Raw genomic sequence first — 27,401 nt, 5'->3', positions numbered from 1 at the left:
ACAATGGGAATAGCAACTTTGCATCAGAAAGCATAGAGGATCCACCTTCGCCCACACGGTAAATCAGCACGAGCCGAAGCAGATGAAATACCAGGGGTGCAGGCACCCAAAAGAAGTGACTACTACAAAAAGTCGACTACAGCCTTGGCTTTTCCAACGGTGAGTGGCCCTTGATGACGCGCATACCACTAGACACCTCCGGTCCACGCTCCTCTCTTAACTTCTTTGCAAGCTCGTAGCGTGCCTTCAGAGCCATTATCCGGCGCCTCGACTGGTTCGCTCCTCCACCATTTTCCGCCGCTGCGTTAGAAGTTTCAAATGGTCGTGACTTTGAACCAATGCTCCCCGTAGCAAGTAGTTGTTCCCTGAGCAAATTGCCATCATGGCAGGGGCCTTGAACGCTTGCCGTCTCTCTCCCAGAAGACCCACGATTATCGACTTCAGCCGCATGAAGCTGACGTTGCAGACGTTCAATCCACCTATCAGCTGAACCGACAAACAAGGACATATCATTTTCCTCCCCACTCCGTGTTACGCACGATTTTGACGAAGCCGTTTCGGTCAACTGAGGCTCCTGACGCCTTGGAACACCGTCAGAACCCCCTCCATCAAGCTGTTTGACCCGTGCATAGTCGGTGAGGCCGACGGCCTCACGAAGGCACCGCATGTGTGAGACCTCAACCGTAGCAAACATCACCTCGATGCGATAATCTTTAGATACACGCGTAGCATATTCAAAGGCGTGAAAGGGCTGGTGTGTTTGTTTGTAACCCATTTTGTACTCCCCTAAACACGGTTGTTCCACGATGAAAAGGGACCGTGGGCTCATATGTATGCGGGGGAACCAGGGGCTGTCTACGTGCTGCATGTGCATCACAGTGGTCGAAACGAGATTCATTATACCAACGTATGGTCCTACTGTGTGCGGTTTCTTGTGGACGGGATACCCCGAGAAGTTACCGATCATCTCGTTGACTTGGCATATGTTGGGCAAACTTGGAATAATACCGAGATGAAAGAACCGTTCCAGCACTGCCTGTAGAGTGGGGGCACGGTCCATTGCGAAGGCAAGTGTGTCCTTCCCCGGGATTCCAAGCTCTTTTTCGTACAAATTGACGCAGTAACGTGTTTCTTCTGCGATATACGCAGCGCGCCGATCCTGTAACAAGAGCATTAACTCTCCACATATGAGTGCCTCCTCCCCCTTGGTGATCATTCCTTCGTAACCTGTAAGCCCAGCAACAAACAACTTGCGCATCCCATAAGTTGAGCGCGGCTGCCCAATGCTCTCAAAGTTCGGTTCTAACAAATCGCCCCCCAACACATTTGTATAGGAACCTTCGTCCTGATGTCGCCGTCTTCGTGAAGCATCAATAACGTCTTCAGAGGCGACGGAAACACAGTCCTTGTCCATAGATTCAGCCGACGAACCTGGTGTTGCCAGGTTCCCCGTTTCCCTTTCATGTCCTCGCAGGTGGGAGAGAGACCAAGAGTTGTGACGCGCGCGTGACTGAAGCTCGTCACGCGCACAAATGTTGCTATACAGTGCCGATTCCTTTGGTATCGTCGTCCATCCATCCCGCGAATGAAAGTCGCTAGAACTCATTCCGTGGGTTTCAATGTCACTTTCTCCACCATCCGTGAATTCCACAACCGATGCTGCGTTGCGTTCTAATGCCTGCTGTAACATTGTTCGGCGCTCCTCTTTTGTAACTCGGGGAGCCTCATAACCATGCTCGTCAATACCAACACGTGATGGCAATGGCGTCATCCACTCCCCTGGAATCCCACGATTGCACAAGGCCTCTTGCTGCTGTTGTTGGAAGGCACGATACTCCTCTCGTTGAGAAAGGGGGCGCGTGAGGCCTCTAGGCGACCGATACGGTGTGGATACGGTAGCTGGTGATGCACTCACTTCAGTGCTTCTGGGAGGACGGGGCTCCCTGACTCCCTCCTTCATGTTGAATTGCCGCTTACGACGGGGAGGTGCGGCGGTGCCAGCGGCAACCGTGTGCCCCCACTGTATAAGATAGAAACGTGCGCATCTCATGTGTTAATTGCACAAACAGCACCTGCACGCTCTAATCACCACTTAAACTCGATCCATTCACGACAAAAACCAAATTGCACAAAAGGAAAAAGAGCAGTCAAGCCAAGAGAGTGCTAATGACGGCATCAACGAAGCAGTGGGATGCCTCAAAACTAACCATGCACAACAATAGCCGCCCCCTCCACAAAATGGGAACGAGCTCCTCAGACGGTGCACATGTGAACAACAGGTAGAAATATGCATTTTGCATCGCCAAATGGTGAGTAGCCCGAAGAGCCCAACAACTTTTGGTGGACAGGTTGAAATAATGGGGACATCAAGCGTCCTACCTCGATCCCAGATACACTACTCACGGTGGCATACCCCGTTCACAGCCCCATGTTGTGTGAATTGACGCACAATGTCTCCATCACACTCCTCTGCGTCAGCCCCGGGTAAGATAAAATCAGCAAGCATTCCCCCCACCTCCGTACGCTCCCTCTGCGATAGAGATTGCCGCACTCGTGAGCGCTGATCGGGCTGCATCTCCCGAAAAACATCTTTGATGCTTGTGACACGTTGACGCACACCCGCGGGGTATAGAGAAGTCATCTGCACCGACGGAAGCACAACTCCTAGGGGGAAAACGCCCTTTCCGTCAGTAGCACTGGAACCCCTGGCGCACACACCCCTATCGTCATTTTGGATTGAGTCGAGAAAAAGCGCCACGTTGTAGTTGTCAGCAGAAAATGACTTCCATTTACTGTCCCCTACGATTATACCAAGCACGACGCTGCCCACAAGGTACTTCGCTTCAACTCCAGTTTGCCCGATTTTCGTTACTTCCATCGCGTCCTCGCCACCTGCAACACTCGCAGCGCCACGACCACTCCCACGAGTATCTTGGCCCTCACAAGACGAATGGCTATCCTGCATGACACTTTCAAAGCAGGAGCAGTGCCACTCACAGAGTGAGACTTTTTCCTCCTCACTGCCACAACTGGGAGCACCCCTACGGGTACGCCACTCCAACACACCACGCCCCTTCACTCCATTTATCACCAACAATCCACAAAGACTCGACAACAACCGCGGGGTAATAGGAGACGTGGTATCGTCCTGCCCCGCATTCATTGGTCCATCTGTTGATTTCGTGCAAAAGGCAAAAAGTTTCTTATTAAGCTGCTGCCTCTGATGTTGTAACAAAAGGGTAAGTAATGACCCTAAAAGCAGTTCGAGGTCAGGACAGGTGTGAACGAGGATTAGGGCTATTCGTTCCAACACCGATGGCGCAAAAGGAACGCGAGAAAATGGGGAACCTGAAACCTTGCAAAGGAACCGCCGAACAGTCCGCCAGTGATGGGCAGTCTCATGCAGCGATGGGAGCTCACCATCCGTGCATTCACAGCTCAATTCTACATCCACTCCAGCGGTTGCATCAGTAGCCGATGTAGTTCCGGTTCCCCGACACTTGTCAATCTTACCTACCTCCTCCTGTTCAACGACCCACGCCAGCAACTGTAGTAGCGAAACATACAGATGCTGTGCAGGTGGCGGGTTACAACTCAACTCACCCCGAAGTGAAGAATGCACAGCGGTGTCTTCACGCGCGTTGTCACTTGCGACGGCAATCATGTTGGATGAAACGAACACCGCACACCTGTGGTCATCAGGTATCGAGAGAGAGAGCGTCACCAAGTGCGAAAGAATCAAATCAAGCATAAACCAACCAGATGAAGAGGAGAAAGTGCGACGCTGCTGGGCAATAAACTGCCATGCTAACGACCCGCTTCCAAAGGAGAAGCAGCCACGAGGACACACGCCCTCGTGACTTCCATTGCCCCCCGACCACAACAACCCGGTCAGGAGTCGCTCCAAGGCAGCATCCTCATTCAACTTCTGCGACAAGAGCAATTGGTGCTGAGCCAAAAGCAGCCGCACTCCCCGCGTGCCACTTCGTGATAAATGGGTAACACAACAGCGGCGCAAGTGTGCTGCAACACTCGGATGACACAAAGGGATAATGTCCCTCTCGATACACTCCACCAGAGGAAAGTGCAGATCACCAGCCGATCCTTTCTCAGCAGTGATATTTGGCGGGTTGCCCGTCGAGGCCAACAGGGACATAAGGCGCAGAAAAACAAACATGGACGGCTTAGAAACCTCCAAAGCTGTATCGCCATCGCACCCCCGTAAGCTGTCATTCGCCGAAAAGGCTGAGGACGCAGGGTCTAGTTGAAGTAAGGGCAGTGATGAGTAATCACGAAATATCTCAACCGTGCAACGCCACGCATCAGCAACCTCGTCCAGAGCATCCCTCTCGCAGCGGTATACTTCCTCTGGGGAAGTGAAAACAGGAATGTTTGGTCGAGAGGAGGAAAGACAAACCCCAGAGCCAAAAAACTCACGGTGTTTCCAGTGAAGTTGGTGTCGGCCGCTGTCCGCGAGGGAAGAACTCGCGGCGAGGTTCTCTCGGTCGCCGTTGTGGGAGAAGGTGCTGTAGGATGCAACGAAACGAGCTCGACGCTGCTTGTACGTACGCGGCAAGTCACTAAATGGCCAATTGTATGGGTCCCCCACGTTTTGCTGATTGTCCACATCGGTATTTTCACCACCATTGAGTACACCCCCGTACAGCTCAAATGGGATTTTACAGGATAGACATTCCAGTCGCCACCGGCACAGTGCCTCCTCTTTCCCAACAAAGGAAAGACGGCGCGTACCCATGGCTGACACGGCTGCTTCCTCAAGTGCCTCCAATGAAAGCAACGTTGCGACTGTGCTTCCCGCATGAAAAACGTGTGGAAACTTCTCCAGAAGTTTTGCATGAATATTCCTCCACAGCAGAGCACAGTTGCCTGGACGGCGGGCAGGTGAAATATGAAACACTCCAGACTCCTCGTAACAACGGAAGACCGTTGTGAATAGCATCTTGGCCCAGCCTGGCAAAACCGGCAGGCTTTCCTTCACGTCCGCCGAAAACGGAACGCTCGACCACGATTGTTGCCCTTGTTGTGGGTGGCACGCTCTGTTCATGAAGTTGGCATACTCTTCGCGTACGGCGCGGACAAGACGCTCGTATGTTAACCCGCGGTTATGTTCACGTTGAAGCTTCTCCGCATGTCGTTCTAGCATCGCGGCTGCTGCAATAGCCCCAACGAACACCAGCCAGTCTTCGTATTTCTCCTTGTAAAGATGAAACTTCGGACCCCCTTCGGAGGATCGAGACTCCACACCAACCACCAAAGCATCATCACTGGGCCCGACACCATGTTTATTGCCGATGTCGCAAGACTTGGTGTCCGCAACCTCAGAGGTGTCCTCAGCACCTGCTAAGCAGCCTCCGCAAACTATGCCGTATACGGCGTCATAAAGCAATTCACGCAGTACGAACTCCTCTTCCATCACCGCGTCGCCCATTCTGAGTGCAACCATCAACACACGACCGAATAACGCAGACGAAACCAGGTACTTCTTGGCAGGCACTTGAGACAAGCACTCTGCAATAGTCTGTCGGTCTCGATCATCAATTATTTCTCCCCCCAGCCGTACCCTACGCAAAACATCCGCAACCTCCTTTCGCTGCTGCAACTGCAGTTCGAGTGGAAAGAGATGTGGATTGTGATGCCACCAGCGGCGCAACAACTTAACCGCCAGCCAATCTTGCTTGTCGCGTACAAGGGCCTCAAACGTGTGGTGAAATGCGTAGGCGGAAGCGTGCATCACCCGCTCCAGAGTAAGGGGTTTCTTATGTGGCACACTGTCGCGAGCGGCTTTCTCCGTATCTTCATCGGTGCAATTGTTACTGCAAATGGAAGCGGCGTTGGAACTGGTGGTAGGATCATTTCGGACGGAATAGCGTGCCAGGCGTGCCCTCATAGCAGTGAGCAAAAGCTCCTCGTCTTCCTTATCTGCGCAATCCGAATCCGTGGTCCCTCGCGTGTGAAGCTGCGCGTCGGTAGACGTTCCAGCGTCACGGCTCCCCTCGAGCATAGTAAACGAGCAGCATTTTGCTTGAGATGTTCCACTTGCATCAGGCTCGGGGTTGTTGTCTCCGTCCTCCCCATTTGAACCATAGAGAACAGCATGTTTAATATTTGCAATAGCGTGCCAAGGATGAAGCGGCTGTGCCTTTACACTGCTTTTTCTATCCCCCACACGTTCGGTGACGCGCGGTGCCGCTGCAACCCTCCTTGCGGTGAGCGGGCACTTTAATGAAAGTGCGGAGTTGTTGTTTTCTGCGCACGACCCTATTACCGCAAAGTGATTAGGAAACAGTGAAGCAAAGAAGGGCGTGACGTGCAGCCGGTCATCCACACCCCCTGTGTCACCACCAACTGCATTTGAATTTAACACAGGACTCACTCGATAACTGAAACGTGATGATGCCAACGGCAGTGTGAGCCCTGCCGGCGGCGCACTCAGTGATTCGAGGAAACGTCGGCATAACATATACACAGCTATCCTGTACTTCCAGCGAGAGCGAAAGAGTATGGTGGGGGAGAAGGAAAAAAAGTGACATTCACACAAACGTATATATATGTAAACATGCGTTTATTTTTCATATAGAAAGACGCACAACTAGGGTAATTAAGCTTATGGGGCAGCAAAGGGGGGAACTGGTCTTTGATACTCAAGTTTTACCGTGAACTTGTATTGGTTTGGTGCTACCGTATGTGCGGAGGTTTGTTTGTCGATAACAGTCGCGGTAGACCCGGTACCCTCATACGGCTGCTTCTTCCTCTCACACCCAATTCAAACGGAAGAAAGTTGACGGACGACTGCAGGTGGTACCAGCGTTGTAATATGCAAAGAGTCAAGGGCAGGCATGATTTGGGGGAGGCGGGGGATATGGAAGAAACAAAAATAAAAAAAAGTGAAATTAAGTGAAAGAACGAAGACACAAAAGAGAAATCGATGGAGGGGGGTGGCGCCAACGCAGCCACCGATGGCATCCACCGAGGAGAGAGGAAGGATTTAAAAAAAAAAAAAAAGTGAGGTTAGAGTTAGGGCAAACCCAGCTAGAATTCCCCCTCCCCCAGTATTTCACATGCGGCGTCACAAATGTACCTGAATATCCGCAAGACAAAGTGAAGATGGAGTAAAGAAAAAAAAAAAGTGAAATGTTAAAGGGATAAGACAAAAAGAATGGACAGAGACAGTTCCATCACGAAAAAAAAAAACAAAAAAGTGGCACCCTATACGGCCCTCATACTGTGCCATAACCTGAGAATGCATTCCCAGGCACAGCGGCTTGAGGAGCCGTGAAACTAAAGCGGCTTCCCTCCCCACACACACAAACACACACACACGCGCGCGCACCTACGCACCTAGAATCAGATATGATATTTTTCTCTAAACGCACACATGTGCCCCCCTGCGCTACAAACGCAATAAATCGAACCCTCGTCGAGCTCTCGCGGTGATATTATCCCATTACTCATCCAAAATGTCTCCTCGTCCCTCACCGCTCCCCCCCGCCCCTTGTCGTCATCCCACCTCTGCAAAATAAAAATATAAAAAAAAGGAGGCAATAAACCCCCACACCATCCTCTACGAAAGCACACACGGAAGCGTAAAAAGGAAAAGAAGGAAAATTGGGGAAAACAACAAAAAGGGGGGTGACGCGATACGACGGAAGTGGCTGGCGGAAAAAGAAAGAAAGAGATATAGAGATAGTTATGAACATAGTTTTTGCATTGCATGGAAGCGAGCTCAACTGTCAAAACAGACCTTTGGGTTTTTTTTTGCGGCACAATCTCTGAAGGAAAGGGAAAGTCCCCTACTGGATAGAAGAGAACAAGGGGGAAAAAAAAAAGCAACAACTAACATTGCTGTTTTAAAAGGGTTTTAAAAAGGTATTAAAAAGTAAAAAAAAAACACCAACTCATTGACGGAATTTTTGATTTTCCCAATACACAAACGCATATATATATATATATATATGCATACTAAACGGCGACCCTCCATCCCATCCTCAATGAAAACTCCAGACGGACTTAAGAGAAAAGGAACATGTGAATTCAACCAAAGGAAAGAAAGAAGGGCTAAACCAAAGGCGGCAGAAGATGTAAAAAAGTGGAAAATGAGATACGGGCACCGTTTCAAATTTTTTCCAACTCCCTTACTTTATTTCGAACCATATGCATCGCTGGTTCACCCATTATTGTATGTTTGTGCATGTGTGTTCGCCTTTTTCTTTACAATTCCTCAATGCAGATTATTCCATTTTTCATCTCCCTCGCGCTAGTCTTCCTCTCTTTTTTTTTTTTGAGGGTGGGGTTATTTTTGAACTTTTTCTTTCTTTCCTCCATCCCTTCCACTTCCCCTCTTCGTGCCTCACAACTTCCCTCCCCCTCATGCATTTTAGTTTGGCCTTTTATTCTATTCCATATACCTCACCACACACATAAATATAGATATACATACCTTTTAAGTGGAGCATGAAAAGCGAAATAATAAGGAAAAATATTTCACCACCGTGCAAACCACTGCAACCCACGCTCCAAAATAAGTGATCAAAACTCTCCCAACGGGTGGGTAACGGAAAAAAACGAAATAGAAGAAGGAAAATAAAAAGTGAAAGATAGAGATAAAAGAAGTGAAACAAAGGGGGAAGAAGCCGGCCCCAAACGGCGGCTACACACTTAACGATTTCTGCAGTGCAACGGCAGCCCTCATGTTAACCATGCAAATGCACATGCAGGTATACCCTTACCACCTCACAAGCACAGCAACATCATATATATATATATATATATATATATATATACAATCATCGTTTAGAACCGACACAAACAATAACATGCCGCAGCACAAGCTACGAACTCTGTGAAATCTAGGCATCGTGCTGCGACACTGCAAGTGAGGTGGCAGACTCGACCATGCAGAGACAGGGAAGGAAAAGGAGGGGGAAAGCCAACGACGCAACGAAATGATGACGAAGCGGAACTTGCACGTAGGCGATGGTGGGTACACATTTCTTTGTGCACATGTGCCGCTGCAGACCTCCTTGCTGAATGACAGGGCATTTGTCACGTGCACACATATGACCCCTCAAGTGGCACCAACATACCCGAAAGACAAAGAGAAAATCAGGAACACGACACTTCCCGCGAAGGCGCTCTTCCAGGGACCGGTGCAGGTGAAATGGAAGTAAGCGAAGAAGATCTTCCTTTTGGTGTGTTTGGCGTAACTGCCGCATGTTTTGCTGCCGGGCGCCTCCTCGAGATGATTTTCATCTTCCCAGAGGCAAATCCCTCTCCACAAAGATACCTTACCGCCTGTTGGCAAGCAGACGACCTAACAAGACGCGTTGAGGGTGAAATAAAAGGATGGCTCCCCACAAAATAAATCGCAGAAGCCCTTCGCTCAAGTTCGTGCAAAGGAAGAGTCGAGCCCAGCATATCCGCTTTATGCGGCTTTGTGAGGCCAGGTGTCTTTGAACCCCTTAGTTGGGCCTCGCTCGGCGGCATTTCCGGTTCGGGACTTTCTCCGCCATCGGACATCCCACAGCCCCTCCGACGCTCCATATTGACACGCATCATATGTTTTCGCAGCAATAGATTGTTCACGTTATCGAGCCACTCCAAAAGTATAACGCACACTACGTACAGTTGTCGGTCCATTCGATTCCTCACGAAGTCGCTCACAAGAATAGCGTTACGCCGATTCAACTTCACGCAGAGGGGAGAATTCTCCACTATTACGCTACGCTCAATATAACGACCAAGAAGGCGCAGGTCCTTCGTGTATCCAGATTCGTCGTACCAACGCGCGTCGCGGCATATAACACAATCAAAGATGGTGCCATCAGGGTCAAGTCGATCGACTACGGGACGTGCAACCGATTCCACACTTGCGGTCCACAGAACAATCTCCAGCTGCAGCAAAGGACCATTACCAGCCGTCACATCCGTCGGAACTAGTCCGCTTCTGCTACCGGAGTTTCCTACACTTTCCGCGGAGGCGCTTGCATCACGAACTGGCGAGCCCCCATCCCCAGGTGCGATGCAGCGGGGATATAGCGACCGCAGTTTTCCCAGTATATCAATCGCACCGGGTCTAAGTATGGCGGGACCGTTCACGCGGTTGTTGCAAAGGGTTTCGTCAAGGTCGAACACAATTGTCGCCGTACGCTCTTTCTCAGAAGTTGAGCTCAGAGTGCGTGCGAGAAGTCGTTCTACAACAGGTTCAGTTTTACTCGGGACTTTACCCTCAACCATATCTGTGAGAGAGTGTCGAGTAAGACCCTCAAGGGTGGAGGGGCTCTTAGCTGGGGGCCTTTCTGTTTTCTCTTGCTCTTTTTGGAAGGAGCCCAGTAATGATGAAAATGTCAACGACGACAAGTATGCCGTACCATCCCCGGCACGCGCTGTATGTTCACGCCTGCTGCTCCTTCCATACAGCGGCGGCGAAGAAGGAAGTGCCGGAGTTGTTGCAGTCGCAAACACGCCAACCACAGAATTACTCCTCTCAGGTAAATCGATGGTCGTGGAGCTTTGCCCCTTCAACACAGATATAGAGGTGTGAAGATCGCTGTGGGAAGCCGCTGTTGAAGGCGTTTCCTGGGCATCCTTGCCACACTCGGGTCTGGAAACTATTCGATCGAACATTTCAAACGGGCGCGAGAGCGATTGGACGCAACTTTCTCTTTTCCTTCCCTGCATCTCTGCGATATTGTGTGCCACAACATGCACCACAGCCGGTACACCCTTTGGGGTATTAAAGGGCCGTGGTAACTGAACACTTGATTCAGCATTACTACTCTCAATCTCTCCCTCTGCAGGTGTCCCGTTGCTCCGCACGCTTGCCTCACCCATACTTCGACAACTAGACCTTCTCTTCTTGCGCTTCCCGCTTTTCTTCCGTGACGTCCGCTGCGGCGTCTTTGTATTCGTCGCATTTTTCTTCTTGTTATCGTCCCTAGAGTTATTCGTTTTTGCCTTACGGGGTTTCTGTTGACCCTTCTGTTTCCGTTGCTTCCCCCCAGCAGACCTGGAGGTCTCACAGATGGTTGAGTTTTCCTCCACTTTGTCCGTGGATACGGAACAACTGCCCATGGAAAACAAACCCTCACCGTCAGGTACCTGCTTCGCATTGCTGCTCGAAGGGAAGTTACTTGAGGTCGTCGCCTGCAGAGCAACGGCACGGGTGGTGGTAAGGCCCTCGAAGAGCTCAGACCGGGATCGCTCATACGACCGTGCGGTTAGAGGCACACTCTCCTTTCCCTCTGTGGCTGAGAAAGAGCACATGCTTTCCCTCCCAAAGGAAAAAATATTCATGTTTTCTTCTTTGTCTCTGACCAAAAGAAAGCAAGTCCGATAGGAGTCAAATGCACACTCCAGGATACGCTAAATCTAAGAAGGCACACCGGCAAAGTCGCAGCACGTCTCCGTATGCGTTTATGTGGCCCTTGTTACCTTTAATTATTTCTCTTTTTTTTTTCTTCTTCAGGGATTGCCGTCACTTCAGTGGGTCTCACCACTCCACACTATCCCGCCCCAATTCCCTTGAGTGTCCCTATTAGGTTCACGTCCCTTAATTTCTGGCTTGTTTAATGTGTTATTCACTCACAATACCTGAAAAGGTACATACAACAAATAATTTTTTTAAAAAAGGGCACATGGAAACACAAACAGTGAGAAGACAAAGAGGAAGAAGAGTAACAAGCAAGAATGAGGGTGAAATCCAGCAAGTAAATGCCGCAGCAATGGGGGGAATTTTAGACAAGAGAAAAGATATGCCTCAAGGAATGCTACGGTGTGCCAGCAATGACTGTGCGCGACCTTAGAGACGTCATAATCATCCATTGTTCACTCACTTACCATAGAAATTAAGTAACACACTCTTTCCCAAGAAAACTGCCTTCTGTAAACCTGTACATGGAGCGAAAGAAGTGCAGCCAAAATTTAAAAAGAAAGAAAAAAAAAGTAATCAAATGTATCACACAACAGTTGTGAGTGAAGACAGGGGAAAGGACTGCAAGAAAGGAAAGAAAAACAAAAGTATAGGAATACCGTTTCGCCTACAATACTGATGGCAATGGAGAAGGGCACCACTGATTCACAAGCTTAAACAAAAAAAAAAAGGGAACAACAACAAGGGGGTGAAAGGGGAAAACAGAAAGAAAAAAACTTATAACCCCCACTACACCGGAAAGTTAATGTACTTTCCCGCTGCCAGGGTTCCCCACACACACACACACACACACACCTCCTCCACAAGCGTACATATTCATATATGTATATTCATGTTATCATTATATAACTTTTCTCTCCTTACCATGAATCCTAAAACAAGTATTTTAAACTTACAGGAAAACGTATATATATATATATATGTGTGTGGTTGTTTATTTACTTATACTTATTTTTTTTTGTATTCGTTTGTAATTGTTGCTACATATAAGTGTGTGCATGAGCACGTGTTCACGTTGGGCATTCATAGAACAGTTACGTCATCCCTCATCCCCTTTGGATTTCTTTTTTTCATATTTCTTCTCCCTTTCTTTAATGGTGACGAATAAATATACGGGAAGGCGGGTAAACCCAACGCGTTGCTTCACGGTAAACATATACACAAGCCTTCCATTTATGCAATTGTTGTTGTTGTTGTTTCGGAACACCCTTTTGCTTTTCTTTGTTGTTGTTGTTGTTTTTTCCCCCCTCTCCTTTTTCCTTCCCTTGCCTTTTCGTCGGTATCCACTCACTAACAACACAATAATCTCACCACACAAAGTGTTTCCCCCTTCTCCCTAACACCTCACAAAACAAAAAAAAATATTACACCCACTTCATCTTACATTCCACACTCCCGCTCACTCTTCACTAAACCAATTCCTATGTGGGGAAGAAAGGAAGAGGACAGAAAACAAAGTTTTTTTTTCAAAAAAAGGTGGGAAAAAAGGAAAAAAAAAAATCACTTTCACTGTTGAACGAAAGGGCTTTATTTCCCTCCTTTGTTGCCTTTTTCCCTCCTCCATCGTTTTATTTCTCCTTCCTTCTCAACATCACTCCTCTTCCCTTATAGGTTCGCTATACGTGTGTGTGCGTGCATGTGTGTGCATGTGTGTGTGTGTCTTTTTTTCTTTTTTCTTTCTTTTTTTTTTCTTTTGCAAATACCAGGTTTCCCTAAATCTGTTACGCTTCCCGTATGCTTCATACACCAAATTCACCTCTCTTAAACACAGTTCCCTCCTCTCTCGTTTTTTATTGACTTCACCCGGTACGTACAAATGAAAAGATATGAAAATAAAGGTAACAAGAAGAAAAAAACAAAATAATAACAGTGACAAAGACTGCTGATAATAATAATAATAACGCGCTGAAGGCTTCAAGCAACCGTGTAGAATGCCTCCATGGGCATCCCAAAGGGTGGTTAAGGCCAAATGGGTGGTGTAGGGGTGTAGTTATTGGGCCATGTGGCTAAACCAAATATAAAAAAAGAGAACTAAATAAAAGCAAAAGAAACACAACGAAGTGTGCCGCATGGAGCCACGTTCAACGCCTCCACAAGGTGCATACACCCGACGGCAACAATACGTTACAAAAACAAAAAGAAGGTCCCCTTTCGTGACTTCAACAAATATAAGCACACACACACACACATACATACATATATATATATATATGTATATATATAAATACACACACACACACGCAGAAACATACAAACAAGCAACCGCAACCACAAGCGCAAGCACATCATTTATCTCTCGTTTTATCTCTCCTACTCACAAGATAACCACGGAATTCGCTACACATTCATATAATGCCAAACTCTTCCTCTTTCCCTGTCTCTCACTCTCCTTTGCTTGTTACTCAAAAGATCTATTTATATGGAACGATATCGAACCCAACCCTTCAACCACCTGAACAACTTTATTTCCTTTCCACAATATGGTGTCTCACTAATAAACATTTCCATGCGGGTACTCCTTCACAACACTCATTATATTTCTTTTTTATTTCTAAGGGATTTAACCCACTTTGAGTCTTACAGGAAGGTGACACAGTCACATCTCTACGAGCCGACCAGCACCAACGCAAACGGAGTCGTGCGTCATTTAAAACTTCTTTCCTCCGCTATAATTGCCCTTCCCCGCTCGAGCCAATGTTAACAAATTTCCCACACACACACACACACACACAGACACAGACACAAAAAAAAAAAGTATCGTAGAACGCATACGTCATCCCCCCCCCTCTCAGAAGTTCCTATCACAAACAAACAAACAAAAAAGTCGACGCACCTCCCATACCCTATGATCTTCCTTCTTACCTCTATTTTTGTTGTTAACGCTTGAACCAGCAGAAACATTCAACAAACATCATACACGATTTATTTAAGAGGCTGTCAATATACATTTATTTCCTGGGAAGACGGTGGTGGAAGTCTGTCATACCCAGCGGAGGCAGTGGCGCTGCTTCCTGTGTGGGTGGTGAGAGAATACAACGCCGCGGGTGCGGAGGCGTTCCCCCCTCCTCATCCATTTCATCACCGTTCCAGGCGTCACCGGCAACACCTGCAGAGACGCGGTACTGCACTGCACTGCCTGCCGGCGATGTCTTATTTGTTTTCTCCCCAACTGCCGTCATCGCATTACAACGTCTCCCCCGAGTCGCGTTACAGAAGAAAAATACTGGGGACATCCTCTCCTGGTCGGGTGGTGTCAACGGAGATACAGGTTCATCATCTTGGCGAGCAAAACGACGGAGACTTGGGGGTGTTTCTGGTTCGGCAGGTGCATGAACAACCGAAAAGAGTCTCTCCGTTAGAGACAGACTCGACACAGACAGTGGCAAGGGGCTCATGCGATCGCAGGGGCACAGTGATGAGGACAAACGACGCATGCTTGAAGGCCGCGTTTGCTGCTGCTGCTTGTCACTCGCATCAACACCAGAAACCAAAGAACCGACACACTGGTTGCGGATTGGTCTTGACTGGGTAAATGGAGTTGAGAAACAATTCACCGGTGTCATATTGGATGGTGTAAGGGACAATGGGGTTGACGGCATGTTGCTGGAAGAACCAAGTGGAACCGACCGAAACGCCTCGTCAGCAGCAGGAGACAAGGGAGTCGCCACGCATGAAGGGGCACAGCTGCTCCCCAATACAAATGTCCGCAGGGGTGTCATCATATCGTGTCGGCTGGCAACAGAGTCCATCCAATCAGCACGAGCTTCGACCTCTTCCTCCGTGATCAGCGCGTCAAAGTCAAGCAAGAAAAGGAAGTCGATCTCCAGCTTGTTCAATTCTTTTAAAGGTATATCAGTGGCATTCGAAAAACACTCATTCCAGCTACCTGAACCATCAACGTACATTTTTGTAGCAACCAGCAGGGCGACAGCTGTGAGTCGGTACCAATTCGCTGCGGTTACGCTCGAATACTCAGAATCACACCGCTTGACAATACGGAACAAATAGATGAGCGTGCCGATTAATACCAACGGAGCCGACTCTCCAAATGACACAGTCAGCCCAACTGACACGATGAGCAACTGCAACTTGGAACAGTCGCTCCCGAGGTCCACGGCATCCTCCGATTGATCCCTAAACAGCCTACCAACAACGTTACCCACGTGGTTTTCCCGACGGGCGGTCACCCGCTCCTCCAACCGTGGCTCAACACGGTGGAGCTTAGTCGTGCATGCACCGTCCCTAGCCATCACCTCAGCTTCCGCATCCCGGTGCGGAGACTCCAATTGGCCTCCCTCCAGAGGTGCCTGCTCAACGGCAAACGTGGCAAACGACGACTCCTTCGGTGTTTGCGCGAAGGTGGTCTTCGTGTGGGATGCCGTTGGCATATCAAAGGAATGAGTGTTAACGGAGAAATGCGCTGAAGACTGCTTTTGAGAATTGCACGAGTTAGAGGGACTGTGCGCACTGGCGCACGCCGTCCCAGAAGCGTTGGCAACCCGTCGATCGCACTCAAGGATGAGCTGCTGTATCGCAAGGTCGAAAAGTGGTGCAATGCCAGAGAGCCGTGAAGAACCGTTTACAGGGTCATTCATTGAGTCTGTGGCTGAAAAAGGAGTATCCATCTCAATTCTGAAATCGCCCTTCGATGGCCTCACAACACCAGCATCACATGACGTCGCGGAGGGTTGGGTTACTCCGGCAGCCGCCTTCGACCTTGGGAGGGGGACCTGAAATGCCTGCCGTGGCTCTTGATCCCCGTTACTAGCAGTTTGCTTAGTTTGTCTATTGCATTTCACAGCGGAAAGTGGTGGTGCGTGATGCGACATGGTAGCCCCTGCCTGAAACCTACTGCGAATCGCCTCCACAGCAGCGGCACCGAATCCACGACGACGATGGGAACGCACAGCACACCTTTGGTGGTGATGGTGCGAGGCTCCACAGGGCGGGTGATGGTGATAGTGATAGTTCGAAATTACACCACGATTGGGAGGCAGATTGCCACCGTTCCCCATGAAAAGCGGTGAATTGTGAAACACCTGGCTTTGACCGCCCTTGTGACCCTTCTGGCCACGATAAGACGCACTGCAACAACAATAACCACTACCACCACTGTTGCTGTAATGGCAAGAATAGTTGTTTCGATACCGTCGACCAGATTCATTCCTCAAGCTTGCGCCCGCGTCGTACAACTGAGTCACACAACGACTACCATCAGCTGGCATCCCACCGGCACCATTCGTGCATTCCGCTGCAACAGTACCGTCGAGTAACGGTACCGCGGCAGCCGGCGTCGCGGCCGCCGCAAAAATGGAAACACCGTGATCGCATCCCCCTGACCTGCAAAGCATCGGAGCACATTCACCACCACGACAAACATCAACATACCCAGTGCCGCTCCTGTCCATAACTGGGCCCCCTGAGGGCGTCACGGATGCCGCTGACATCCTTCCCGAGAACCGTTTATTCGAAGGCGATCTCTGGCGGGCGGAGCGCCCAAGTCGACGACACCTGGAGAGCGTACAGCCACTACCGCCGCTCAACACCATGGCCCGCGTTTTGACTGCGTAAGTAGGTGTAGGAGCATCACATGACCTCTCCATGCATATGGCGGTGTCCCCAATCGCGGTGTCGACAGACAATGTCATGATAACTGTGGATGACGGGAAAAGGATTGTACGCACACACACTCTTTATATATCACACCTTGACTCACCCAACTTGTTCGCGCCCCTCGTCTTACTCAGCAACCTATAATTCCTACGAGCGCAATCACACAGTCGGTTCTTCTACAACTCCGAACGGCAGCACGGACAAGGGTAATAAAGGCACGGGTACACAACCACTCGGAAAGGAAAAAAGATGCACAAAGTGATGCACGCTTTGTGTGGAGAAAACTGCCACCGACGAGCCTACAGTGAGTACGTTGACTGCCCCACCTGCAACGTGCTCCAAGCTCCTTAATCGCTAACAACTGATCCGTCAATTTACACCAATCTTCTTTAGGGACCCTTACACTTCCTCGACTTATTGGTGCTTCTATCCGTCACCAGCACCCGCCGCCGCTTACAAATCAGGCAACGGAGACGCACACACAAACAAGAGTAGTGAATAGAGTACGCACACACCCCCGAATATACCGGAGGTGGAGCTAGAGGGTCCTTCAGCAACCAAGCGAAGATAAGAAGCAACACGGAGAGACCGACAAGGCCCGACAAGTGCCACAAGCTGTGTTCCCCCCTTCCACTTGCAAGTTTTCTTAGACTAACTCCTTACAGAGAAGTAAAAGAAAACGAAACTTTGTGCTCAACGAGGACAAGGTGATAAGTTACTCTCGAAACCCTGCGCTATTTCCTGCTTCTTTGTGTCCTCCTCGCCCCCCCTTTAGGATGGGATTTAGCCACCGAGGTAAACAGGATTGCGAGGCTGTGGCGCAACCGTACAGTTTCTCTACTCTTCCCAGTACGGTGTAACCGGTTATATTCGAGTCGGCGACGCACCCTGGTCCTCTTCAGGCACTTGTTTCTTGGTGTTTCGTTTTGCAAACAAACAAAATGTTAGTAGATAAGCGCGTATGAGTTGAGAAGGTAATGAGGAAGATGAGGCAGCACACGCAGTGGTAATGACAGAAAATTTTACTTCTCCACAATTATCTTTCCCACCTTAGTTTACACAAGCACAACAGCGGCGAAGCACGACCCCTATCACTAATGCACACGCACTTCCTTCCGGTCCCGAACGACTCACACAGGCGGAAGGAGATCGTCAGGTAGTCAAGCCCAACAGCACAAAACAATCCGTTGCATGCCCTTTCCATTTCAAGAAGTCCTAATTTACACAAAACGGTCCATAGATCGTCTATTAAACCGTGTGGCTGCGGACTCTATAAACGAACGGTCCGCACGCGGCTTTTGCCGTCTCCATCTAACCTCCTGCAGCGCCTCCTGGGGGGTCGCGGAGTTCGCCGTCGGACTCGGAGATGCTGGTGCGGCCGCGCCGGAAACATCAATTACAGCGCCGTTAGTACCAGTGGGGACCCACGCGCCACTACTTGCTTTCACAGAATAGACAACATCGTGGCCGCAAGGAATGCCCGTCACACCACTTCGTTCCACATGTTCCGGTTGCTTATTTCCTGAAACAACCTGTGCCGAGTGCACTCTCAGCCCCATATCTTGGTCCCTACCCCCATCGTTCCTGTTGGTGCCAACATCAGACGAGTCATGATCTTTTTTTCCCACCACCCGACGTCTTTCCTCCAACTCTTGCACATACAACTCCAGTGGGTCCATATCCTCCGTGTTTTCTGTTTGCTTTGCAAGACCTCCGGGGGATGTCGCTCGCGTACTTCTCTGACGCTTGAGAGCACTAAGGTACTGCGGAGTGATAAATACACCAACCTCCATATCCTTCTCCGCCAACTCTTCATTGCCCTCCTCTTCTCGCCGCTGCCTCAGAATGCGTTGTAGTAGCACCCTCTCCCGTGTTTCACTACGAAGACGGAGAGCCTCCGCTATAGAGGACCCGAACCGACTCCGCTCCTGAGATGAAGGACCGCCGCACGAATTCGGAATTAAGCCACCGTCAGTTGATAGTAAAAGTCTTTTACTCGCCTCTACACGCCTCCGCTCCTCTGCCCGCTGCGTTTCCTCAACGCTAAGCGTAAACCGGTGCACATCCTCAAGTCCTGTGCGAGGTCCATTAGTCTTAGCTTCAGTCTTCACACAAACCCCGCCCGTCCTTACTGTGCTCATGGGTACAACACTCTCGTTAAGATCGCCCTCAGTGGACGAAACTGAAGACCCCACATCATCATCATCATCAAACAATGACATGTCCGAGAAGGGCCAAAGGGCGCAGACTCGCTATTCCCTACTTAGCATTCATATTAAACAAAAGAAATTTAAGTAAACTGTGCCGGTCAAAGACTATAACAGGGCGCTCGATATCAATAGCTCAAGGCAAGACCAAAAAGTCAACTACGACCGCCACCACATGAAGAATCACACATCCACAAAGTTAAAACACCGTCACAACAACCCTAACGACTACAGGCTCTAGGGGTTGCGAGATAGGGCTGCAGGGATAAAAGTTGCCACTGGCCCAACCGACAACACCTGACAACAGCATTCAAAACAGCGATAGTACAGGGGGGCAGTGCAGAACTCAGAAGATATGCTATTGTGCGTCAATTCAGCGATCTGAAACACGGACCATATCAACTTCATCAGCGATCACTCCTCACATAACAAATCTGGGGAGTAAATCGCTCCACTAAGCGAGCAATACCACTCAGCGGCGTACAGAACTCCCTGAGCAACGGCTACGTAACAAACTTCCGGGTATACGAGAGAGGAGGCTTAAGTGGAAACAAAGGGAGGAAACAGCATGTAACCGGTAAATCAGGTTGCGCTTCACTTCAAAGTGATAAAGTACTCAGACGGTTAATTCTGCACTTGGTGGAGAAGATATAGCGCTCCTCACTCGTCATGTTAAGGCTACATATTTAATGCAATGTAACAAATAGGGGTTCTAGGAGTTGTGGGAGAGGGCCGAATGAATAAAAATTGCCACTGGCCCAACTAACAACACCTGACAACAGCATTCAAAACAGCGATAGTACAGGGGGGCAGTGCAGAACTCAGAAGATATGCTATTGTGCGTCAATTCAGCGATCTGAAACACGGACCATATCAACTTCATCAGCGATCACTCCTCACATAACAAATCTGGGGAGTAAATCGCTCCACTAAGCGAGCAATACCACTCAGCGGCGTACAGAACTCCCTGAGCAACGGCTACGTAACAAACTTCCGGGTATACGAGAGAGGAGGCTTAAGTGGAAACAAAGGGAGGAAACAGCATGTAACCGGTAAATCAGGTTGCGCTTCACTTCAAAGTGATAAAGTACTCAGACGGTTAATTCTGCACTTGGTGGAGAAGATATAGCGCTCCTCACTCGTCATATTAAGGCTACATATTTAATGCAATGTAACAAATAGGGGTTCTAGGAGTTGTGGGAGAGGGCCGAATGAATAAAAATTGCCACTGGCCCAACTAACAACACCTGACAACAGCATTCAAAACAGCGATAGTACAGGGGGGCAGTGCAGAACTCAGAAGATATGCTATTGTGCGTCAATTCAGCGATCTGAAACACGGACCATATCAACTTCATCAGCGATCACTCCTCACATAACAAATCTGGGGAGTAAATCGCTCCACTAAGCGAGCAATACCACTCAGCGGCGTACAGAACTCCCTGAGCAACGGCTACGTAACAAACTTCCGGGTATACGAGAGAGGAGGCTTAAGTGGAAACAAAGGGAGGAAACAGCATGTAACCGGTAAATCAGGTTGCGCTTCACTTCAAAGTGATAAAGTACTCAGACGGTTAATTCTGCACTTGGTGAAGAAGATATAGCGCTCCTCACTCGTCATGTTAAGGCTACATATTTAATGCAATGTAACAAATAGGGGTTCTAGGAGTTGCGAGATAGGGCTGCAGGGATAAAATTTGCCACTGGCCCAACCGACAACGCCGTATATGCAGTCTGTTCTTAAAGGGGACACGCTGAAGCGTACGGTTGCCGAAAGAATACCTACTCCACGTTAACTTGATAGAGTTGAAGCGGTGCCTGCCGTGTTCAAATCTTTAAAAAACGGACGCTCTGCAAAGCACGCGCTCGGCATAGAAAGTACATTTTTTTTCTCGGTGCCGCCAGGGGTCTCCATGCACATCTACGAGCTTCCTTTCGGTGGGGACCTTACACCGCTTCCACTGAGCAGGGCCCTGCTGATGACACCACACTTACCAGTAGAAACTTTCATTCTTTCTGTGAACGCGATGTTTGCCCAACCGATGTAAAGGGATAAGTAGATTTGACCGCCACCACGCTTAAGTTAACACAGCAGAGGTTCAGAAGGTACCGCAGAATTGGCAGGCCCGACGGAGACTTGTGGATTGAATGTCTGGTGAGTCGGGGTGCCTTCAGCGCAAAGCTGGCCAGTGTAACTGCCAGTAAGTGAAATGCAGAAAGCGGCACCGTACAAACACAATGCAATATATACAATAAGTGCCTAAAAATGTTATGAAGGGCGATATATAGAATATAACGTGTACGATACCCCACTACACACTTACACAGACACAATATGGAATAGTACTAGACTCCAAGGACCACAGATAACGTACACACGGAAAAAAAAAGAACAAGGGGAAAATGGAGGTCTGAGAGCAGTTACTCCCTCCCTTCCTTTGGCAAAGCACATGTAGCGTTAAATATGAAGCAGCTTCGCAGCCACGAGAGCCATCCACGTCATCTTTCCAGGGTTGGCTAGGTAATCAACCGTACGCTCCCACTTCAGAGCGTCTACAGCATGCTCACCACCTTTGGTAACATCCCCGCCGGGCAATACACGCATCTTGTCCTTCACGGCCAATTGTCCCTGAAGGCCCGTGCGTGCCAACCCACGACACCAAAGACTGCGGTATAGCCAGTTGCGCACAATGCCCTCCCTCCCGCCGTGTACGTTCTTTCTTAAAAGCACACGCCGTACGGCACGGTACCGGAACGCGTTACCAACCTTCTTATGTAAAAATGGTGCCTGTGGAAAGAAGTAAACAATGTCCAAGGGGTGACTGTTCACACCCACCACAAGCACGCTTCTGGGGAGGCCGTTCCACCACCAGCCCTCCATCTCACGAGGGGTAAACCTACAGTTGCGCGGTGTGTAAAGAAACGTGACTGTGTGACAGTGGCGGAGTACCTCGTTCACTGAAGTCTGGAACTCCCCCGCATCACCGCAATCGACTTTCTGAGGAGTTGCATAAAGTGATGTTGATTTCGAAACCGGAACCCACGACACCCGCCAACTCGCATCATTTCCTCGAGAAATTAAAGTGGCTTGTAGCCTCTGTACCTCTTCTCTCAAATCTCGGTAAAAGCGGCTCCCAGAGATTTGTCCTACATCCTCGGTAAGAACGGAGCATGGGGCGCACTGAACGATCATGTCCGCCGTGCCCCGGACGTCATGGGTACGACATACCTCGGTATCCTTCGGTGGGACCAATACCAGCACGCTCTCCGCTACCGCCCACAAAGGCACATATGGACGCAGGCTTTCCTCACATATCGCCGCACTTACCCACCCAGCCTCAACAAGCTCAGCAAAAAGGAAAGACACGTAATCTAGCAGTAGTGGATGGTTTGTGGTAAACTGTACGGTTCGTCCCTCGACAAAAAGTGATGTCAATATAGCAGCGTGTGCCATAGCACAGTGACGCGTGATGACGACTCTGTCCGCAGCAAGCGAAACGGGTATGTGAATAGGCGTGCACTCCAACTGACCACTTTCGTCTAGTGGACATCCCTCACCACGATGAATGTTATGATGGTAAACTTCATCCTCCTCATTGTCAACCGCAAGCGGGGAAGGGAGTGCACCTCGCTGAGCGTCGCTTAGCGCATATGATGAAGCCGACAGGCCATTTGTGTACGACTGTCCCAGGTTTGTAGGAGGGGCCTGCAACCGCAGCCGGCCAACATGTAGACCCGATCGGCCTGCCAGCACATCATCATCACTGGGAACTGGACGCATTCCCTGTATTTCGCGAAGCATTACCATATCCCGACCGGTGAGACCCACACACGAACGCCGGCGACGTGACTGACCACTAGCAACACCACTGTCGGCCGTACCACCACCGCTAGGAATACAGGAGGACCTCCTCTTTCCTAATCTCGATGCGAAGCTCCAAGCTCTCCGTTCCTCCTCGTCCTCGTAGTAACCGTCAGGACGCCACGCATGAGGGGCGGGCACCTGCTCGGCGGTGCTGTTGAGGGACTCGTCCATCATCAGACTTACAGTAGTAAAGGGATCAACGCACATCTCCGATAGACAAGTTGGGAAAACATCGGCAACAACTCCACGTTTAAAGCGACGCGTGGTGGCAAATGGCATTCGTAGGTGTGCAAGTGTGTTCTGTACGTCTCGGAGTGATCGTACCCACATAAGAAACGACAAACACAGTTGCAGGCGGACGCAGTAAGGTAGCCCATCAATCAAACCTCTGTGCTTCTGCGAAGACACACCACAAAGGTGCTCCTCACTCACAGCTGCAGCCGCACGCTTTCCATTCCTGGAAACACAAGGGCAATAACACAGCAACCTTCCTAATAGATTCATCTCTGCCTTGACACCTTGCTCCCCTCCTGGAGGGGCTCCAGAGAGGGCGTCCTCAAGCAACATCGGAGCCCTCCTTCCAAGGTCGACGAGTATTGTCCACTTTTCAACAGGATCCATATAAAGCCAGTCCACAGCACGAACGCGTCTGCTTATGATATGTGATGCGCGAGAGGAGAACTGATCTTCTTGACCCTTCGAACCGGCACGCACATGCTGCTTCGTTCGATATAATCCCAGCCGAAAAGTCGATGACAAGAATCGGCCTCGCATATTCCATTTACTACAGTTAAACTGTTAATTAGAAATTCGTGGTAATATTAACGGCAAAAATGGAGTATAGGTATATTGCTTGCATGCAAGCAAGGTATCATCGAGGGTGATTCCGGTGCCCACAAGCACGTAGTGCATGTTCCGTGACAATGACCAAATACAAAGGGGTATCTGGTTCCTGATAGGGTAAAGAATAGATTTGTGTGCGTAACCCATGCAGTATGTGACTTGGCGAGAACACAGGTACGTTCCGAAAACAAAACCCGCGCCCCCTTTCTAATAATCCGGCGAAGCATTGCTCATTATTACCGAATGGAGTCACTGCGCCGCGTTCGAAAACGCAGGAATTCCTCCCTGTAATATTGAAAGAACACTATCAAAATTGATCACCCCGTCGCCAAAAAGCGTGCTGTGGGCCTCACGTCGAGCGCGCAGCAGAGTATCCTTCAGATGTAACCGGCGTGACTCCGACTCGCACCACTGCTCCGCCAAGTTATTGGGTGGTGCACCTTTCGCAGCGCCAGATGTCACAGAGTTAACGGTCATAGAAGTGACCTTCCCGTGTTCTTGCCGTACGTTTCTCGCTCTGCCTCCCGCACCTACGGGGCCTCCGGCATCCGGAACGCCTGACCTCCAGCGCCTTTCATAACCTTTTGGTGGTCTCTCCTGAGACTTAATATCTTCTACACAAGAAGCTGCCAGCGCCGCTACCTCCCCACGGGTGGACGCGAAACCCTCAACCTCGAGTAACGGCGACTCCCATAAAGACTGGCAGTGTGCATAAGGAGGGTTCCGCTGCCCCGACACATTTGGCCGCAGTAGGTGCATCTCAGGAGTGGGAAGGGGCGAAGATGACGCAGTCGCAGGAATCATTGACTGCTTTGCCGTTAGATGTGGCTCACCAAGTTGCGCATGGCGATATTTCATGCGAATTGTCGCCGCGTCAAAGCCTTCGTCAGGGGGGAACCTCAGTGATAAGTTATAGAGCCAGTGCTGTACCTTCATGTGGTGCATAATGCAAGACGGAGACGTACGTAAACTGTGTGGCGTTAGAGAACTGACCGGAGCGTCACTCAGCTGCAAGCCAAGAGCACCCTCACAAAAAGCAACAAGGTTCCCCTCCAACTGGGAAGAAAGTGGTGCTGTGGACCAGCAGAGACGGGAAAGGTCAATGCATTTGCTGGGCATTATGGCGTATAGAACGAGAGCATAGTCACATCCAGTGTATTCGTACGGGGATGTACCTGTGTAAGCATTTCGTGGAAGCCGCCCAGCATGCTCAGCGATAAACTGAAATATATCGTCATACTTCGGCGGTGGGCCAAAATCCACCTCAGGGGAACGACTAGTGTCCAACTTGTTGGTGCCACTAGAATCATCGCTGCCTCTCACGTTGTTGGTCTTGCTGTGGCAAGCCATTTCCCCCTGCAACATCTCCAAGAAACGGAAGCAAGCGGGTAGAAAGAAAAGTCCCCGAGGGGAAAATCTACGAACAGGAAGAACCCGCTGGTTCTACAAGGAAAAAATGTCGCAACTGTAAGCAGTAAAAAAGAAGAATTGGAGAGATAACTTTACACCAAACACGCAATCCCAAGTGAGAAGTGGGAGATTACGAATCACGACCGATTCACCGTCGGCGCCAGAGCAACGAAGATTAAAGAGGCGAAGTGACAGCAAACCAACAGACATCCCAACTGGAGTGACACTTTCACCAACAATCCAAAACTCTACAATCTCAGCTCATCTCCGTCGTCACAATTGCCCTCAGCCCTCCCACGTTTCTGCCGCACCATACCGGGCTCCGACATTGGTCGCGACCCAAACCACGTCTGTACGTTCGGTCCAGCGACGGCAACATCCGTCCCCGTACACTTGATTCTCGCAACAACGGTGCCATTTTGTGTTCCTGCAAACAGCTGCTGCTGTGTGGCATCGACAGCTACGGCCACTACGTCAGCATCCGCAGAGGCCGGACGCCAGACCATGGACGGCTCATAGTTCCCGCTTGTGCAGGTGAACTGCACAATATGGCCTCCGGCTATATGTTGGTAACCACTACGGCTCGTGCACGCGATGAACGACGGCTTCCCCTTAGAGAAGGACTCACTCGTGCACGTCACCAGCGGTCCTGTATCTGTAGAAGAGGGCAGGCCGGTAAGGGGCGGGCACACGTCCACTACAGTGCCACTCTTGGCCGGATTGCGCAAGTCCACAATGCGCACCAGTGGCCCACAGCGCACACATAATGTGGGGTACGTGGGGTCAGGTTCTGCCATACCACCAACGTGCCTTTCTTCACTGAACGTATCATGCGCTGTTCGCCTTCCATGTGAAGATCCACACGACGAGCTGCTCAAACCTCCGCTGCCATACATGTCGAGTACGCTAAATACACCGCCAGGTCGGTACTTCAGTCGTGAATCCCATAATTGTACAAGTCCGTCCTCCCCACCGGAGGCAAACACACATGTTTTGTCACTGCCAACACTGAGAAGAGGTAGGACGCTCTCCACAACGACATTCTCCAGGAGCTGGCCAGACCCGTGCTTCACAGCGTACACGGAATTAGTCTCAAACGAAGCAGCGTCCCACACACGGGCAGTGCTGTCCTGCGAACCAGTGAAAAAACGTGAGGCCAGCGTTGGAGATGGTGCGGAGGACGTAACAGGGCCCCGATGACCCTTGCATTTGACAACATCCACCATACCCCGTTCACCCATGGAGCAGTATCCCAACTGCTTTCCATTGGCGGCAACGAGAACAGGGGAATCTCCGTCCTGACAGGCAACAAAATATGACCCATCACACGCTGAGTGCACAGAAATGACAGCTTGAAATCCTGAAATCCTGTTGGGAAAGGGGGTGAGAATGCGCGTGGGGTTCACCGAGCGACTCTTCAAGGGAGAAGCAAAATCCCAAAAACAGAGAGAGCCGCACTCACCACCAGCGCACAAAATAGACCCCATGGGATTAATGCACACGGAGCGTACACGTCCACCAATACCACGAAGCAGAAAAGTTTCATCCAGAGGAGAGATTGCACCTATCTTAGAACCGGTCGCGCCTGACGCTGCATCAGCTGACACTGACAACGAAGGGAATGCCGTCTGACCAACAACATGGGAAGAACGCGAAGCTTCAATAGCGGCAGAAGCACATCCCCGCCGCGGAGCCTCGGGGACACAGATGGTTTCCACAACAGCGTTCTCTGACGGGTCGTACGAATCAGTGTCACTGTCACTCATGGCTCATGCGCAAAACACACCGCAAATACTACCAAAAAAACCGCAGCGCCGTTGGGGGAGTCTATGTACCTCCTCCCGTTGCCATCGCAAGGTGTAACGAAAGCGAACGGGAAAAAAAAGATGGTAAGGGAAGAGAAGACAGAAGTATAAGCTACCTTTCGGCACAGGTACAAATTTTGAACGTGTCAAGGTGCACCCAAAAGAGTAACGTGCCACACGAAAGAACCTGGGGCACACACAGCTTTTAC

General features: G+C 50.0%; 8 protein-coding genes and 11 non-coding genes across 19 annotated transcripts, besides 9 other annotated features; all 19 read right to left on the bottom strand.

Annotated features, from left to right (window-relative positions):
* Nucleotides 1–136: 136 nt before the first annotated feature.
* On the bottom strand, nucleotides 137–1,960 carry Tb10.26.0430 (hypothetical protein, conserved; the record flags this gene model as incomplete). The annotated part of the gene is made up of 1 exon (XM_818262.1): nucleotides 137–1,960. The coding sequence occupies one exon, from the start codon at nucleotides 1,958–1,960 to the stop codon at nucleotides 137–139; it is 1,824 nt and encodes a 607-aa protein (XP_823355.1).
* Nucleotides 1,961–2,395: 435 nt separating this feature from the next.
* Nucleotides 2,396–6,481, bottom strand: Tb10.26.0440 (hypothetical protein, conserved; the record flags this gene model as incomplete). The annotated part of the gene is made up of 1 exon (XM_818261.1): nucleotides 2,396–6,481. One exon carries the CDS (start codon nucleotides 6,479–6,481, stop codon nucleotides 2,396–2,398), a length of 4,086 nt encoding a protein of 1,361 aa, XP_823354.1.
* An 837-nt stretch (nucleotides 6,482–7,318) lies between these two features.
* Nucleotides 7,319–7,351: a microsatellite.
* Nucleotides 7,352–7,534: 183 nt separating this feature from the next.
* Nucleotides 7,535–7,555: a sequence feature (AT_rich).
* A 400-nt stretch (nucleotides 7,556–7,955) lies between these two features.
* Nucleotides 7,956–7,980: a microsatellite.
* A 790-nt stretch (nucleotides 7,981–8,770) lies between these two features.
* Nucleotides 8,771–8,801: a microsatellite.
* A 322-nt stretch (nucleotides 8,802–9,123) lies between these two features.
* Nucleotides 9,124–11,313, bottom strand: Tb10.26.0480 (hypothetical protein, conserved; the record flags this gene model as incomplete). The annotated part of the gene is made up of 1 exon (XM_818260.1): nucleotides 9,124–11,313. One exon carries the CDS (start codon nucleotides 11,311–11,313, stop codon nucleotides 9,124–9,126), a length of 2,190 nt encoding a protein of 729 aa, XP_823353.1.
* Nucleotides 11,314–12,221: 908 nt separating this feature from the next.
* Nucleotides 12,222–12,244: a microsatellite.
* An 827-nt stretch (nucleotides 12,245–13,071) lies between these two features.
* Nucleotides 13,072–13,109: a microsatellite.
* Nucleotide 13,110: 1 nt separating this feature from the next.
* Nucleotides 13,111–13,144: a microsatellite.
* A 467-nt stretch (nucleotides 13,145–13,611) lies between these two features.
* Nucleotides 13,612–13,706: a microsatellite.
* A 453-nt stretch (nucleotides 13,707–14,159) lies between these two features.
* Nucleotides 14,160–14,193: a microsatellite.
* Nucleotides 14,194–14,397: 204 nt separating this feature from the next.
* On the bottom strand, nucleotides 14,398–17,097 carry Tb10.26.0510 (CYC2-like cyclin, putative; the record flags this gene model as incomplete). The annotated part of the gene is made up of 1 exon (XM_818259.1): nucleotides 14,398–17,097. One exon carries the CDS (start codon nucleotides 17,095–17,097, stop codon nucleotides 14,398–14,400), a length of 2,700 nt encoding a protein of 899 aa, XP_823352.1.
* Nucleotides 17,098–18,282: 1,185 nt separating this feature from the next.
* On the bottom strand, nucleotides 18,283–19,203 carry Tb10.26.0520 (hypothetical protein, conserved; the record flags this gene model as incomplete). The annotated part of the gene is made up of 1 exon (XM_818258.1): nucleotides 18,283–19,203. The coding sequence occupies one exon, from the start codon at nucleotides 19,201–19,203 to the stop codon at nucleotides 18,283–18,285; it is 921 nt and encodes a 306-aa protein (XP_823351.1).
* Nucleotides 19,204–19,505: 302 nt separating this feature from the next.
* Nucleotides 19,506–19,564, bottom strand: Tb10_snoRNA_0028. Its single transcript, XR_002989833.1, has one exon. It is a non-coding gene; the product is annotated as an H/ACA snoRNA, TB10Cs2H1 (small nucleolar RNA).
* A 48-nt stretch (nucleotides 19,565–19,612) lies between these two features.
* Nucleotides 19,613–19,682, bottom strand: Tb10_snoRNA_0027. Its single transcript, XR_002989832.1, has one exon. It is a non-coding gene; the product is annotated as a C/D snoRNA, TB10C2C2 (small nucleolar RNA).
* Nucleotides 19,683–19,699: 17 nt separating this feature from the next.
* On the bottom strand, nucleotides 19,700–19,765 carry Tb10_snoRNA_0026. Its single transcript, XR_002989831.1, has one exon. It is a non-coding gene; the product is annotated as an H/ACA snoRNA, TB10Cs2H2 (small nucleolar RNA).
* An 83-nt stretch (nucleotides 19,766–19,848) lies between these two features.
* Tb10_snoRNA_0025 lies at nucleotides 19,849–19,944 on the bottom strand. Its single transcript, XR_002989830.1, has one exon. It is a non-coding gene; the product is annotated as a C/D snoRNA, TB10C2C1 (small nucleolar RNA).
* Nucleotides 19,945–20,087: 143 nt separating this feature from the next.
* Nucleotides 20,088–20,157, bottom strand: Tb10_snoRNA_0024. Its single transcript, XR_002989829.1, has one exon. It is a non-coding gene; the product is annotated as a C/D snoRNA, TB10C2C2 (small nucleolar RNA).
* A 17-nt stretch (nucleotides 20,158–20,174) lies between these two features.
* Tb10_snoRNA_0023 lies at nucleotides 20,175–20,240 on the bottom strand. The gene has a single exon (XR_002989828.1). It is a non-coding gene; the product is annotated as an H/ACA snoRNA, TB10Cs2H2 (small nucleolar RNA).
* An 83-nt stretch (nucleotides 20,241–20,323) lies between these two features.
* Nucleotides 20,324–20,419, bottom strand: Tb10_snoRNA_0022. Its single transcript, XR_002989827.1, has one exon. It is a non-coding gene; the product is annotated as a C/D snoRNA, TB10C2C1 (small nucleolar RNA).
* Nucleotides 20,420–20,562: 143 nt separating this feature from the next.
* Nucleotides 20,563–20,632, bottom strand: Tb10_snoRNA_0021. Its single transcript, XR_002989826.1, has one exon. It is a non-coding gene; the product is annotated as a C/D snoRNA, TB10C2C2 (small nucleolar RNA).
* A 17-nt stretch (nucleotides 20,633–20,649) lies between these two features.
* Nucleotides 20,650–20,715, bottom strand: Tb10_snoRNA_0020. The gene has a single exon (XR_002989825.1). It is a non-coding gene; the product is annotated as an H/ACA snoRNA, TB10Cs2H2 (small nucleolar RNA).
* An 83-nt stretch (nucleotides 20,716–20,798) lies between these two features.
* Tb10_snoRNA_0019 lies at nucleotides 20,799–20,894 on the bottom strand. The gene has a single exon (XR_002989824.1). It is a non-coding gene; the product is annotated as a C/D snoRNA, TB10C2C1 (small nucleolar RNA).
* A 33-nt stretch (nucleotides 20,895–20,927) lies between these two features.
* Nucleotides 20,928–20,995, bottom strand: Tb10_snoRNA_0018. Its single transcript, XR_002989823.1, has one exon. It is a non-coding gene; the product is annotated as an H/ACA snoRNA, TB10Cs2H1 (small nucleolar RNA).
* Nucleotides 20,996–21,727: 732 nt separating this feature from the next.
* Nucleotides 21,728–23,908, bottom strand: Tb10.26.0530 (hypothetical protein, conserved; the record flags this gene model as incomplete). The annotated part of the gene is made up of 1 exon (XM_818257.1): nucleotides 21,728–23,908. The coding sequence occupies one exon, from the start codon at nucleotides 23,906–23,908 to the stop codon at nucleotides 21,728–21,730; it is 2,181 nt and encodes a 726-aa protein (XP_823350.1).
* A 318-nt stretch (nucleotides 23,909–24,226) lies between these two features.
* On the bottom strand, nucleotides 24,227–25,342 carry Tb10.26.0540 (hypothetical protein, conserved; the record flags this gene model as incomplete). Its single annotated transcript, XM_818256.1, has 1 exon — nucleotides 24,227–25,342. The coding sequence occupies one exon, from the start codon at nucleotides 25,340–25,342 to the stop codon at nucleotides 24,227–24,229; it is 1,116 nt and encodes a 371-aa protein (XP_823349.1).
* A 293-nt stretch (nucleotides 25,343–25,635) lies between these two features.
* Tb10.26.0550 (hypothetical protein, conserved) lies at nucleotides 25,636–26,874 on the bottom strand (the record flags this gene model as incomplete). Its single annotated transcript, XM_818255.1, has 1 exon — nucleotides 25,636–26,874. One exon carries the CDS (start codon nucleotides 26,872–26,874, stop codon nucleotides 25,636–25,638), a length of 1,239 nt encoding a protein of 412 aa, XP_823348.1.
* Nucleotides 26,875–27,401: the final 527 nt, after the last annotated feature.

Source organism: Trypanosoma brucei, chromosome 10 (assembly GCF_000002445.2).
Source record: "Trypanosoma brucei brucei TREU927 chromosome 10, whole genome shotgun sequence".
Lineage (NCBI taxonomy): Eukaryota > Euglenozoa > Kinetoplastea > Trypanosomatida > Trypanosomatidae > Trypanosoma > Trypanosoma brucei.
The sequence above is the reverse complement of the archived record's forward strand: the minus strand, read 5'-3'. Positions and strand labels throughout refer to the sequence as shown.